Source organism: Mchenga conophoros, linkage group LG13 (assembly GCF_057382185.1).
Source record: "Mchenga conophoros isolate Kocher_MC1m ecotype Shallow Benthic linkage group LG13, M_conophoros_male_GT1.1, whole genome shotgun sequence".
Lineage (NCBI taxonomy): Eukaryota > Metazoa > Chordata > Actinopteri > Cichliformes > Cichlidae > Mchenga > Mchenga conophoros.
The window spans coordinates 13,550,494-13,566,090 of NC_140538.1; the positions used below are offsets into that span (position 1 = coordinate 13,550,494).

Consider the following 15,597-nt stretch of genomic DNA (forward strand, 5'->3'; position numbering starts at 1 on the left):
GCCACAGCTGTCACCACAGAGCCCTGAATACACCACTTAACAACAATCAGCCCAATATTCAAACTCCCCTCTTTGGTTTTATTAGTACACGTGGTTTAACAGAGTAGGGGGACTATTGATTAAGGAATCATTTCATTCTATTGTAAATCAGACAAAATAGGAATTGCTGAAGTCATTGACACATTTCCTCTTCTTTAGAGGAAGGAAACTAACTCTTTGTCATGAGCCAACTCCCTCAACATCTTTCATGACATCTGTTTCTTGCAGGGAATAAACAGGGAGAAAAATACCGAGAGGGATGAAATGAAATGTTGAGGGCTGCCATGATGTTCATCTTTGGAACTCCCACCGCTTGCAACTTTAAAGAGGTAAAATAATTAATTTCTGACAAGTGCAAGAGGCTGCCCTAGGAGACTGACGCTGCTATATGAAGATAATGTCTCATTTGAATAAACTGCCTCCTCTTTCAAATGTATCCATATGCATGAGACGGCGAGTCTAATTGCTGTTAATTCCTATTAAATTGATTGTGATTTATTCACATCTCATCGAGATGCACAAGCTGTGTGTATGAATGGAGTCAAGAAGTTTAATTTCCTGCAGTTAATGAATCCGTTTTGATCAGTTTGAATGGATCGGATGAGCTCGTTGTTGATTTTTGTATTCAAACACAAATTTAAAATGGTTATCCATCTTCACAAATACAGTTAATCTCAAGAATTTATAGCCAAACTAAGAGGGAGGCACTATATTAGGGCCAGACTAGAATATTTTGCTGTTTAGTAGATTGCCATAGAAATGTAGAAACTATGATTTATGGATATTTTTGAGCTTTGTGTACTTTTGTAGCTCACTCCCATAGCAGCTTTTTAAACCACAACAGGCGATTTATTATTATCATAAAACTACCAAAACCAAAATCTGCTTTCCACTACTTACACTACAGTTTCATACCCATAGGGCCCAGCCTTACTTTTAAAAAGACAGAAGTTTATATGTCTCCTAAAATGTTACCCAAAGTCAATTTATTGGTTTTTAACCCATTTGTTTGTCTTTCCACCAAAACCCACTGTGAAACCTCCAAGTCCACATCTGGATGAGACACAGAGTGCTTCATTTCTAAAGACACAACTGGAAACATTGGAAATGATAAATGCAATATTCAAAATGAAACATCAAACCAACTGAACACCAGCAACCGCACAGTAAAACCACATATAATGATATTTTAAAAAAACAAAACAGGGAGCACTCTGAGAGCATGGTCCTCCGCCAAGGCAGCTCACTCTCTGGGCAGTATTTACTTTTAATAAGGGAACAGTTTAGTATCTGGTTTGTATTTGTTCTGTTTTCTTTGTCCTTTTTAAACATACTTAGTAATAGTACAGCAAGAATCAGATAAGGAAAGCTTGACAAATGTTTCCTTTACACAAACATTAGTGTTGGAGTAGGTAATGGATAATAGGCTGTCACGGTACAAAGTACAAAATACAAACAAGGCCAGGCTGGAGCCAGAAGTGCAAAACTTTGAGACAAGATGGAAAACACACACACCATGAGAGAGAAAACACAAAGGACCTGAGGAAAACTAAAGGCTCAAATACACACATGAACTAATTAGGGAGAGAGGACACAGCTGGGGAAAATAAAACACGGGTGGACAAAATCTAGCAAAACTGAACATAAAGCACACAAGAGGAGGGACGGGGGATAAAATAAAGCAGGAAGTAAGCAAAACATGAGAACACCTACACCAAGGGAGACTTAACAACTGGATACAGGAAAAACAGAGAAGGCTAGGAAAAAATAAACCACATGCTAGTTGAAAATGACATAAACTGAAACTCAGGAACTAAATTATAACCATGAAACTCCAGCACATAATGCAAAAAATAATTACAAGAACTTTCCTGGTCCCCCAGTCCTCCTTGGCTGTCTGCTGCAGGTGTTGTTTTCTTTCTGTCGCTCCCTTGTTTTTCTCTCTGTCTCGTCTCTCTGTGCTTGTTTGCTTGTATCTGATTTCATGGGTAGGATTCATCACGAGTTCCCGCCTGTGACCAAACACACCTGTGCGAATCACAGGCTCGTGAAGAAGCCACTACTTAAGGTAGTGGCCGAGGATCGTTCTTTGCTACTCAGTTAGCTGAAACCCTAGCACTTGCGACTTTGTGTGATCTTGCACTGCTTCTAATGTCAATAACTTGAGCTTACTATATTACACTACGCTATATTTCTAAGAAGCTCATTCTCTTTCTGCTGACAATACTTTCTTTAAAGTTGTTACGCATAAACTTGAAAGAAAGGCAGGAGTGAAATGTAAAAGTTTTAAGTTTAATTTTGAAGATAAAAGGCATTTCATTAAAGTTTGACCTTATTTAACCTTGAAGAAGATCTCAGAGAGTAACATGATATTTAGAATCCTCATATATCATTCCCTATATGTCTATATGTTATCAAAAGAAACAATGTCAGTAAGAAACATACTTTTAAATAGCTCCGTATAGCATTAATAGCATCTATTGAAGAGGTAAGAGGTCAATATTACATGAAAGTTTAAATATTTATACAGTACTTTCTATATGTTGAAAATACTCACCACACTTGTAACAATCATAATTTCTAAGATTTAAGGCTTATGTCAATTTTTTTGATTAATAAACAGCGGCCCTTGAAGATCTCCATCCAACCCTTGGCACCTCAGGGTGGGATGAAAAAAAACTAACTCAAAATCAAGATCAAAATATAACATTTATATAAAAAATTATGTATCAAAAATAAATTAACAAAAATAAATAAACAGAAAAACAGTCATGTCATGTGAAGTAAGTTAAGATAACAAGCGATGCACCAAACTGGAAACCACCATCATGATAACGCTTTGAACAAACTGATAAACAAGATTTGAATTATCAATGCCACATGCTCTGACTGCATCTTCTCATTGGTGGTGCCGTGGACTTACTGGTTTTTACCACTAAGATAACAGGAAATGGTATTTAGAGGTTTTTATCAACATGCTTTGCAGATACACAGTATCAGCTTATCCTTCGGTTATCGTACACCAAGCAAGAGCTTTTTCACAGAGATGGTATTTTCACGGCCTTTGCATCCGCAACTCTGGCAACTCTTCATTTGTAATTTCACATTATTATTGATACGTAAAGTACTTTATAATTATATTCACTTTCTTCTCTATTACTATTTAAAAACACTCATCAACAGTAAATTGAGTTCTTTTTTAAACATGCATACATTATTAAATCCACCAAGTTACACCACAAGCACACAGCACAGATCTGCAAGCTTTCTCTGTCTCTGGGAAGTTTATATGTTCTTCAAAGGGCTGCAGTCTTTTTACAAGGTACGGAAGTTATTTTATACTGCTATTGCGGACCCTAGAAGGGAAGCAATGCTCATTAAAAGCCGAAAGCTTCTCTGCACATTGCATACTTTGCTCCCATCCAGTATTCTAATTCTGTATCAAATATTTGGATGTCAGTCACCTTGAAGTTTTTATTTTCCAGCACAGGGTTTCATCAGTAAACACACGATACAGATTGGAAATTGTGCTTTGCAGAATCTGAAGGTAAGAAGCGACTTTTGCATATTTATTCCAAATCTAACAACAGGGACAGATTTCAGGAGAACGCCAGAACATCACCCAGCAGCGACTGGGAGATAATATCCTTTAATGATGGCATTGGAGCGTATTGGAGTGAGAACAAATGCACGAGGGAGGACAAGCTCTCTTCCTCCATTGTGGTCGTAGACTTTGAGACAGACTGTAATTAACAGCACTCTGTCCTCCTCCGTGTTATTAGCTCAGCTGACCTTTGAATGCATCAGATCAGTGAAACAACACATCTGGTAACGCTTCTCTGTTCGGGAAAAGCAGAGGTGAAGAGAATATTAAACAGAGACTGTCAGTGAGTTATTGAGTGACAGTTGTTGCTGTTTCTTTGACATCAATACACAGATTTGGTTTGAACATGCATTCTCTTTTGATTTATTATTCATCCTCCCTTTAAACCACTGTATAAGGTTTCAGACAAAATGTTTTACAGATTCATCACCAAACACAGAAGCTTGCTTCCACCAGTGGAAAAAGAATAAAATCGGCATCCATAAGTCACATTTTTAGGTAATTATCTCAGATTTTCTATTTAATCATTCAAAGCGTCAGGATATTTTCTCAGTCTTCAGTTATTGTCTCATACGTTTGAGTTAGGGACTTAAAATTTTGAGATAATAACCCAAAATTTAGACTAGAATGGATGGCAAAAAGGTTTTTTCATAACTAAAATCTTTAGCTAATGCTGCTGATAAGACAGTAGGATTATTTCCTTTAACCAACGTGTGTGTAATGAGAATATTTCCAGGCTTCTCAAAGCAGGATGATGGCAGGCACATAGAAACCTCCTTCATTTTACGTTTAACTGAATCTTAAACTTTTTCTTTGGAAAATCTCTTTTCATTCACTGCTCTTTTCCTGTGCCAGCGGTCTTGTAATCACATCAGCATGTCAGCGTTGGCCTATGTGCAAAGTTTAAAATGCATGCAGTTAAAAAAGGGAAAAGATGGACCAGACAAGCTTAAACAGCATTGCCTGCAGGAGATTTATTGAAGAAATCCCTCACACACTGGCATGCCGTTTCAGAACTGTCTTGAGGAAAACCCCAGCTGGGAAATTGTCCAAATACCTCCACTGAACTTAGATTAGTCCTGAAGTCTCAGTCTAAATCACAATAGCATTTCCTGTAGCTCACTTGGGCTCTTTTAATTGTTTTGCCACTCTGAATTTTCTGACCCTCACAGAAAACGTTTTTTTCCCACTTCTTTGTAGAAATTGCTTTATCAAAACCACGCTGTTCATCACAGAGGAAGAAATCAATAAGGCAGGGCAATGCCAGACTGAATGAGACAAAATATTGACTTTCACACACACACGCTTTTCTCCCTCAGGCAAATCCAAACACAAAATACAGTAGAAAACAGAATCTGTTACACTAAATGGAAACTCTGGTTTAATTATGAATACAGAAGAGAGGATGCTTACTTATACTTGGAGATTTCTTTTCATTACATTTTTTCCTAACGACTGGTAACAGCTGGAGAAGACAGCTAAAATGATGATAGACTGCGGGCGAGCAGAATGGAGCATTTGGTTTGTCAAGCATTTGGCATTCATCTACTTTTCAAGCAAAACTGTCAAACTTGGTGCAATTTGTGTTTTAGCTTCAAGGATTTTAACAGCTGGTGTCACATTCACAATGTAAATATTCTTTATGCTACGTCGAAATATCTTCAGACTTGTTCAGCAGGTCTCCACAGTGGTACTAATTAAGTTTTTATGACTTCCACGGTTTGTCATTGAACTGACCCAGAGCTGAAGTGCTACAGTGAAGCCCACGTCTGACAGTTAAGCCCTTAACCTCAGAGGCTCAGTCAACCTGACTTTTATTTTCCACAGCTGATTAAAAGACATTTACAGCTCGGCTCCTTTTGCCAGCTGACTGCAGCTTGGTACTGGAGAAATTTGTTTTATCCCCTCCTGTCTCAGCTGGGGCCCCTGCTGTGCTGGTGAATGCAGCTGAAATACAAAGCATCTAAGAGAGATGTCAAGCAAAACTCTGGCAGTTCAAGCAAAAGCAGGATCCTTGCATGCAAACTCTCTTCAACCATCCTTTTCCTGACCCATCATTTTACTCACAGCACGACAGATTTACAGACAGATTAGAAAATCATGTGATTCTACTGTTGGCAGGAACACACATCTGTATTATGTGAAGTTGGTAAAATATCATAATGTGGATGCGGTTAAGCTGTAATTGTAAAACCCCAGGCTGCTGTACAATGATTTGTGAAAGTTTAATCTTTAAGTAGACCCGCTGATCAGATATTAAAGCTAAAGAGCTTGGAGTGATATTTTCATGTGCAAATCTTGTGTGGCATTGCCTTATCCACAGTATTCTGGAGCATGTAGAAGAATTAAATCATCCCCTTCTAAAAACTCTCCAAAGTAGGACTGCACAACCCACATACTGCGCTTAGAGCAAAACAAAAAGGAAGCAAAAAGAGGAGGAAGACACTGAGTTTTTAATATACTGCAGAAGCTCGGTGTATGGAGGTGCAGATATCAGAGCTGTTGCCACTTTGGGTTCTACACCAACTTGTTGCTATTCTTACACATAGTAGAAAGTAGAAACCTGGATGGTTAGGTTGTTTTACTAATTACTGAAAATCACAATTTAAAGATCGGTTTTAAGGTTTTTATTGTGTTTTCATTTATTAAACTTATCCTAAAGTCCACCTACGAGCTATCGCAGTTTTGCTTGTTGGCATATAGCGTTTGCTCAGTTGTTATTGTCAAGGTCGTGATGACAAAAGAGCTGTTTCCATGACAACCAAGTGAAATCCATCTGTTGAGGAAGACTTAGATTTGCGGTTTAAAAATCCCTGGATAAAGCCACAAAGTGGAAAGTATGTCAAAGTGTGTCAGCTTTTGGACCCTGCTTCCAAAATCGAGGAAAAGACTTTCGCCTTTGATGTAAAGGTACTTACACCCTCTGTTCCCTGACTTAAAGGATGTGCCGTGCATGATGTTGCTTTACCATCTAAAGTTCTTTGAGGACCTTTGTGCTTACAAGTAATATTTTTATGTTAAAAATGGATCCCATCACAGACTGGCAGTGAAAAAGGAAACTCTCAGTGAGAAGCCTCTCTAGCTACAAGCATATTCAGCAGGAAGCTTTCCAGTTCAAAAAAAATCAATACTTAATATGGCAAAGTTAGTGACTATAATGAATATTGTAGAGCCTTTAAAAAGACATGGTAAGTTAATAATGTAACCATGTTATAACTGGTTTAAATTTTTTAGTTATTTACTCATCTTTTCCAGGATGCATTTTCTTGTAGCTGAGTCAAGGAGTAACTGTTAAATAATTGACATTATAACTGTGTAAGCATGAATCAAATATAAAGATAAATATTTAAATGTGTGGTTATTTTGTAAATTATTAGAACCAATCAGCGTGGTTATATCCTCAGGAATCACTCTCGTAATCTTCTTCCCGTGTCTTTATTTCTTTCTATATCTCCTCTCACTCTCCCGACCCCACCATTCATCCTATCTGACCTGTGAACCTCTGTGGAAAGGATGTCACTCCCAGTGGGCTGACACAGCTGAAGATAGCACACGCACAAACACCAGGAAATCCTCAGCTCTGTTTTATTTATTCAAGCCTCCCACTCATTCCTCTGCAAAAGATAAGTGCAGGGAATGAGGGATTGAAGATGAAATTTTCCCCCCATAGCATTACACACATCAAAGCTTAAAAACACAATTACCATTAACATCTGACCTTGCACATTCCCCAACATGAATTTTAAACAAGCTTCCTCTTTACCCAGGCCTAAATAACCCCTAAATACCTTGCAAAATTATTCATCACGGTGTCATATAGCAGTTGCCTCAAGCTTAAATATAGGATTGTCATGAACCGAAGTTCAGTACGCAAGCTGGACCCAGAAGCAGAGACAACACGCACAGGAGTACGAAAAATAAACTTTATTTTAACTAAAGGTGTCCCGGAAGGGTCAAAGGAAAACACGCGAGAAACTAGAAAAACCAAGGGACCGGGGGATGAGTTACGCAGGAACGCAGTAATCGGGACTGTGGGAGGCTGCAACAGAAAAAGGGAGAGAGTTACTGGGGAGCCGGGAAATAGCAGCATACGTGGGGGGAGAGTATGAGTCTTACAGTCAAAGCGGGGCCGTGGGAGCCGGAGGGAGTGGTGAGGGTCCGCGGGGGAGCTCCAGGAAAGTAGAGGTGATTGGTACCGGAGGCGATCCAAACTCCAGACGGGCAGGTGGACAGGCAGGTGGCTCAAAAACACGCCGAGCTGTTACCTGAGCGCAAAAGAAAAGATTAGCGTTTGTTCAGGTAAATGAGGGTTTTCACAACCGCCTTCCCGTGGGTGTACGTTACCGCTGTGAGACGACTAACAGACTGGCGTGGAGCAGCTGGCTGGGCTGGATCAAATAGTCCACCTGATAATCGCCTGAGATGGGATGCAGGTGTGGAGTTAACAGCCACACCCGTGGGCGTGGGCATCCCATCAGCTCCTTGGACACCGGGCCGCGGACCATGACAAGGATGGGTTCCTTGTGCTGATTTTGTCAGAATATTCATCATAACTGTCGAATTCTTCAGCTGCGTGTCAGGCAGAATCAAATGAGGGGGGCATTCATATCGACCAGTCAGAACAGAAAAAATAGTTTAAAGAATACCTTATTTGTATTAATATTCATGTGTCTGTGAGGATATTTTCCTGGTGTGGGATTAAGGCTTAAGAAATACCAATAACAGTAGATAAAATAAGTGCATCCACACCAATACCAGCACCTTGGCGACAGGTTGACATTTTCCATGTTTTGACAGAAAGAAGCAAATCCCATCTAACTGAGGGATGCTTGTCAGCCCTCTAACCATCAAACCAATGTCAGGAAAAAATTGCGCACCAGCCATAGTCTGCTCTTCCTCCAGCAGCACAAGCACATCTGCAGATATAAGCACAAGCCATTTACTCAGCTTGTGTATTGTAGATCAAAAAAGCAAACGCACAATGCACGGTTGAAAGATGTCAACTAATGACAACAGCTCAACAGTGGATTTGAAGCTCCCAGACCTTTGCTAAAAGACTAAATTGATGATCCTGGCTACCTAGAGCTGTAGTCTTCTGCTGGCTGGCTTCTCTCAGCTTAGTGGATGATACATTAGATCAGTCAAGCATGCATGCATGGAGAAAGAAATAGATGAAGAGAAGGTGACGAGAACGGTATATCCTCAACCAGTTATACTAAAAGGATGCTGAATCAGCAGGGGGTCCATACTTACATCTGGTTGAACTGTTTTACTGTTTTCTGATTTCAAATAGCATGCACAGGAATGGATTATTCCCTACTCCCCTTCATATCTTTTATTTCCAAAGCAATGAAAGCATCACATATCACTTTATTTTCCCAGGAAAGGGGCTTACAAGGATTAAAAAGGCATAAAGCAAGGCTGGTTAAAAAAAACACTGCAGAAATACATATGGGTTTAAAGGAGATGCACAATATACTAAAATGAAAATAATCTCTAATTTATTAGGATTTCTTGTATCCAGAAAAAAAATCCAGTAAATAAACTCATATTATGTCAAAAGAAATGAAACAGTGACACTGTGTGGTTGTAAAGAGGAACTACTACTGGAAGAAAGTAATTCACTCAGTTATAAATCACATCTTTTAATTTACTTGAGATAAACTGAAAAAGTATTATCCTCATAGTAAAGTCAGTCATTAGTCATTTTTGCATATGCATAAAGTGATAAGGTAAGGTGTAAACTGGAATTAATTGCTTTATTGGTGGCCAAGTAGGGATATGCTGAATGTGAAATTCTGGGGCCCTATTAGTGTTTTCTTCTGTATTTAGTTTTGTCTTGTATAAATATTGTTTAAATTGAAATCTTTTATCACCTAAAACCGGTGCTCTTTCAATATAGTCGTGAGTTTCTAGCTGAGAAAATGTTCTCTGATGTTTTGTAAATATGGATAACAAACAACCGGGCATGAAAATAACTAATAGGTCATGTGCCTAAACTGATTAGTCTTAATAACAATAATAATTTATGAGTCATTGCTAACAAATTCAGAATAACAACAATATTTAACAATATTTAGAATAATCAGTAATATCAATAACAGGGGCGTAATCTCCAGGGGGGGGGGGTTGACCCCCCCAATAATCAGACCCAACCAATATTACCCCCTCCACAATAAAATTATGAATTATCTTACATAAATAAGATGGTGATTTTGATTTTCTTTACTCATTTCAGGTAGGGGAGACCGGGGATAGTTGTAACTTGGGTCAGTTGTAACACTGCCAATTTCTCCAATCAGGGCTAAGTTTCAAATGATGTGACTCATCCTGTACATGCCCAATTCAGTTCTTCTATCACATGTGAAAAATCAGCACATTTTGTCAAACACAGACAATTTAACATGAAAAAAAGTAATTTGTATGCCAAAAAGTAAGTTTTTCTACTTTATTTCAATTTCTAATAGCATTATCTGCTTTGCAGTTAAACTCATCAAACTTAAATTATGTTATTTGTATGTCTATGGGGATATATTCTGTGTAGGTCTTTAGTGCTAATGTTTTAGCCGTTGGCTGTAATGCTAGCTAGTTCATGGCTATAGGAGTCTGGGTCAGTTGTAACAGCAACAGTCTGGGTTAGTTGTAACAATAATGCAGATGTTAAAACTTACCACACTATTACTTTAACTTATATTAAACAATTTGGGGCAACGACATCAGCAGAGAGAGATTCACTGGTCACATTTGTATATGTGGTTAATGCCATTGGCAACACAATTCCTCCACTGTTTGTGTTCCCACACATACATTATGCAGACCACTGTGTCAGAGATGGACCAGTAGGAAGTACTGGTAGTGGAAATAAGTCAGGATGGGTGCAAGAAACAGATTTCCTCATCTTTCTGAAGCACTTTGCAAACCACACCAAGGTAAGCCATGATAAAAAGTAATTCAATTGCGATGCTGGTGAACAACTACATTTTTTCAGCTTCATTGTTATGTTCAAAATTGGTGCAAGAGTTGTAGGTTATAATGCCCACTGAGCCAATGAGGCCAAACTCAAGGAAGACCAACCAAAATTAATGAAATATTCAGTTGCAGAAAATTCCAGAATTTGTCTTTTTTGGGGGGTTGGAATATGTTCAAAAGCTAGATTTCTGCATTCTGTCACACACACACACACACACACACACACACAGGAAATGGCTCTAAGTGCATTCATGTGTTGAATAAACAAAGATTACATGTTAATATTTTGTTAGTACCCTTATTTCATTGTGTTACATTTCACCCCGGGATATGTTACAACTAACCCAGACTATGGGGTTAATTGTAACATTTCACTCTTTGTGTTTGAGACCATACCATGCAATGGGTAATTGTGCTGCAGAGAAAATAGCTGCACTATTTAATAGCAGAGACATGTAAATACTTTGCATTACATTTTGAATCCACTACCTTAAAAGAGCTCCAATTTACAGACAGAAATGTCAAAAATGTTACAACTATCCCCGGTCTCCCCTATTACCAGCGAAATAGTTGCATGTTTAATCATCTGGGAATTTACCCAGATTTATTTATTTATTTATTTAGACATCTTGATTCCCCCCCCCCCCCCCCCCCCACACACACACACACACACACAATGTTCAGCAAAAAGGCACGTCGATGATCAATAACAATCAATAATATCTGGAGACATTGTTAGTATGTGTATCTTGCCTGATCCTGGTGAGATTCCTAGTGATTTTTTTAACATAGGACAGCCCGTTTTTTAGGTGCATGTAGTTCATATTTAAGTCATTAGTCATTTATTAATGAACTCTTAGTACAATCACTGTTTTGACTCATCAGGCGCTTAAAATTGGAAAGGTCTTAGTGAATATTCTGCAAATGTACTCTCATTTTAATGCTGATACAAGATACACACATACACGTTTCATGTTTTTTATTATTATAAGTTACACTGATAATTTTGTATAAATGGCAAGAGAAAAACATGTACATTCACTTGGGAGGTAGAAACAGTTTACCAATATGCCACAGGTTCAGGTGTAACACAATATGCTGATACAGAATATGAGCTGTCAAATCAACTGTTGAAGGGTGTGTCGGCAGATCCAGTCACAAGCTATTAGTGCAGAACTAAGAAACACTTAAATAATTGCTTAAATTATGGTTGAGCTCACAAGTTATGGGTCACTTATTTTGGAAATATGGCCTTTTATAGGGCATTGATAATTTTAAACTCTCATCGTGGTGAGTCAGTTTGACAACGTGAGCATTTATTTTGTCCCAAAGTGTTACAAAAATTCACTTTTCTCTGAGTATAACCAGCTTCAACATATCAGTCTTGGTTTGTTTTATAAATGTGGATTAAAGTAAGACGGCTGGACGAATCCGCTGGACATGAAGGGATGCAGGAGCCCTCCAGTGGTTGAAAGCGGAACACCACCCGCTGCGTGGAAGATCACATTTCCAGAGGTGAAGTTGGAGAAAGTTTGATGGAAGCTGGCAGAGCTCGACCCACACGTGGCTGGGTTCGGACTAACATTAATAAGGGAGTTAGAGCCGGGCTGCAAGGTGCTGTCCGCCCCGGGGTTCTGCTTTTTCCACTTGGTCCTCCGGTTCTGGAACCAGATTTTCACCTGGGTTTCGGTTAGACTTAGTGACAAGGCCAGGTTTAGTCTCTCGCACACAGACAAGTACCGAGTTGCGCGGAACTTGTTTTCCAGGGCCACAAGCTGTTCGTAAGTGAACGCTGTTCTGGCTCGCCGTGGTTTGGCACAGGCCTGGTCCGGGCGCCGGCGCTTGTGCGTTGACTGGTCCTGCAAGGTGACCGCTGACTCCCCGTCTCCACTGTCCTGTTGCCCGGTCAGACAGGGCTCCGTGTCCGCAGGTGGGGAGAGAAGATTGGGGTCTACAACAACTTCGGGGTGCCTGGAGAGTGCAGATTGTTCATCTCTTGCATCTTCTGTGGTAAAAAAAGAAAAAGAAAAGTCAGTTCTCATCCTGAAAGTCGCAGCAGCAAACCCAGTGGAGAATTGCCCAATTTAAATATTATTTATTTTCCTCTAAAATTGAGTTGAGCTGCAGTTGTGAGGTGTTAGTTGACAAAGTATGAGAAGAAACCGGAGTTTTCCTTGCTCGGGCAAAATTAGGTGACAAATTTTTGAGGTGATTCGCAAGACTGAGCTGTGTTTTTAAAGAGGTTCTTTATTTGATTTTAGAGGAAAACGGTGACATTTAAGTGAGTCTGTTATTTAAACAATTGGGACCAAACGCCAAGGAGTGAATTTAACTCCGTGGTGCTGAAGGACAGTTCCTGGCAGGACAGACATCACTTGTAACCTGATTAGGAAATGTGTGTTCCTTGTGGAGTGTTTTTCCTCTTTGTTCCGTGTGAACTGCAGTTTACCTAGGAGTTGACATCTGTAAAGCGTTTGATTAGGATCCTGGGGTCGCTGGAGCGGAACAAAGCATAGATTCTGAGGAGAGGAAGATTTGGTCACTAATCCTTAAATAATTTATAAACCACACAGAGCCTCAAATGTCATGTTGCGGAAAGAAATCCCGTCTAAATCCAGCTTCGCCACCTCAGCCATGACGTGCTAATGGAGTTTCATATTTGCGGGTGGATCGATAAATGTCATCTATTTAAAGGGAAGTTTTAATCGAACGATATTTAGGATCAGACATGGATGGGGTGTGAAGTTTGTACCTGCAAGGTGCTGGAGGGAGATATGCAGGATGCAGTAATGGGATATCGATCAAAGCGCGCAGAGGCATCCTCAATGGGACGATTTAAACAATTATCTAGCCTGCCTGTCCCAATGCCAATCACATACTGGGGCTCTGGGAGCAAGCCTTTGTGGCTTCCTTGAAAGGAAACGCAGCCTTGGAAATTAAGGGAAGGTCATACAGAGATGACAATAAATCTGAGAGATAGCGCCTCACTTTCTGCTATTTGGTCTCGGCTTGGAGAAAATAAAACTTTTCAAGTATTTCAAATATTTAACTTTTTTTATACGTCCTCATGTTACAGTGTTCAGACGTCTCATTTAGGCATTCAGTTATAAATATGCACAAGATATGCCTGTGTGTTTTTAAGGTAATTTACAGATCCAGGCACACAAACAATAATATATTTAATGAAAAGATTAGAGCCAAGCTATGAGGTGTGTTTTAAAATAATAAAATTGAGGCGTTTTCTCTACCTGCTTCTGTGCGCTCGAGTCTGGAGTCTCCACCTGCAGTGCTGTCCGACTCCAAAGTTGTTCTCTCCGCGTTTGGCGCAGGTAATAACTTCTCCTTGATGATGGAAAGTTCGTTTACCTTCTTACTGTTGAATTTGTTCGGATCCAATATGTCAACTATAGAAAAGGAAATCTTATGACTGGACGTCATTGTCACTTCTTCAGCTGAGGCATCCTTTACGCAGAAAGACTCTTGGAGATAGATGTGCTGATGTGCTCGATTACGCGCCCGGAGAGAAACTTCTCATAGCTTAGTCTGCTCCTTGTTTTCAAACTTCATCAGACCGGGTTCTGTGGCGGTGATCACCTCCTAGTGTTGTGTTCACTCCTCTGCTTCAGTCTGTCAGTCTCGCAGCGTGACCGGAGCGCAGTCTTTAAAGCGTCTATCCCCCCACCCGTCTCCAAACCAGACACGTGACACAAACACTATTAGCGTTTCACACGACCCCCTAATGGGCTCAAAGTATTCGCCGATAATCACCCATATCATTAAATTCCGCAATTCGCGACCTGAAAGTAAATTGTGCACAGATGGCAGTTGATCCATATCAGAGATCGCCCCGTCTCCCCAAATTGGACCCTCTCTCTCTCCCTTTTTTTGTAGACATCACTAGGACGGAGACTTTCGTATATCTTTTAGCAGAAATCAGGGGTTTTCAGAGTCTCCCTGTAAACAGATAGCTGTTTATTTGCTGCCACTGAAATTGTAGGCTTGTAAAGTAACCAGATTATATTTAGATGTTGACTAAATATTTAGGAGTACACTGATAATGATTATTTACAAGTATTATGACAATATTGTCACTTCTAACACATTAGATTTGGCTTAAAATATTGCAAAAAGAAAAAAGAAAAAAGCATCTCTGATGGCAGTTTAAACCCTTCCCTCCAGAATGTTTGCCTATTTATAATGGCAGCCTTCTGATATAACTCTTTTATCTTATCTATCACAAAATTAGTCTTAATAGCCTTAGTCTCAGTGTTTTTAAGAGCCATGGACTGCAAGAAATGTATACATTTTAAGGATAGAAGATAAAGCCTCAAATGACTAGGTCTGTTCTTTATTGATAATTGAAGATGTAAAATTTACACGCATACTAGAGGAAATTAAACAAAGACATGGGAATTCATGAGGATTCACTAATCTATATGCTACATTCAAAGCTAAATTGCAGGCACGGTATAAATGCAGCTGATTGTTTTCTCACCTCATGCAATCGATTTATATTCACAGTCAATCGGATCCATAGTGCTTGCAATTAGTATTCAATAAAAAGTGACATGAGATTGTTTGGAGCTTCATGCCTGCTGATGGCTAAAATGGTGAAACCAGCACCGGATCAATATTCTCAGCAGGTGTCCAATAGAGATAAAACCTGATGGGTAACAGGCAGTTATTTTGGATACTGGGAAGCTAAACTAGTAAGTGAAACTGCACAGATCGTCTTGCTACAAACTTCTTTTAATCTTAGAATGATCTAAATTATTCTTAATACTTTATTTTGAGTTAATCCCCGCTCTTTTTCATGTTTTACTAGAAATAGACTTAAGAGTCATTGCCAAAATGTACTTGTGTAATAAAATTGTAATGTAAATTTTACTATCTAAGCCTGTGAGGTCCTTATGTTGTGAGTATGAGACAGAAGGCAGACAAGCAATATCTCTGTAATACAGGCTACCAGTGCTGTAATGATTGTT

General features: G+C 39.3%; 1 protein-coding gene across 1 annotated transcript; it reads right to left on the minus strand.

The window, feature by feature from the left end:
• Window positions 1-12,006: 12,006 nt before the first annotated feature.
• On the minus strand, window positions 12,007-14,050 carry nkx1-2a (NK1 homeobox 2a). Its single transcript, XM_085243206.1, has 2 exons — window positions 13,861-14,050; window positions 12,007-12,617 (listed from the first exon to the last, which is right to left on the minus strand). The coding sequence occupies exons 1-2, from the start codon at window positions 14,048-14,050 to the stop codon at window positions 12,007-12,009; spliced, it is 801 nt and encodes a 266-aa protein (XP_085099332.1).
• Between the last annotated feature and the right edge of the window lie 1,547 nt (window positions 14,051-15,597).

Bases quoted from the DNA above. Each gene is read 5' to 3' on its own strand.
- nkx1-2a (XM_085243206.1), bottom strand. From the start codon at position 14,050: ATGACGTCCAGTCATAAGATTTCCTTTTCTATAGTTGACATATTGGAT. The intron at 12,618-13,860 runs GTAGAGAAAACG...TTTTTACCACAG, and splicing joins ACTCGAGCGCACAGAAGCAG to AAGATGCAAGAGATGAACAA.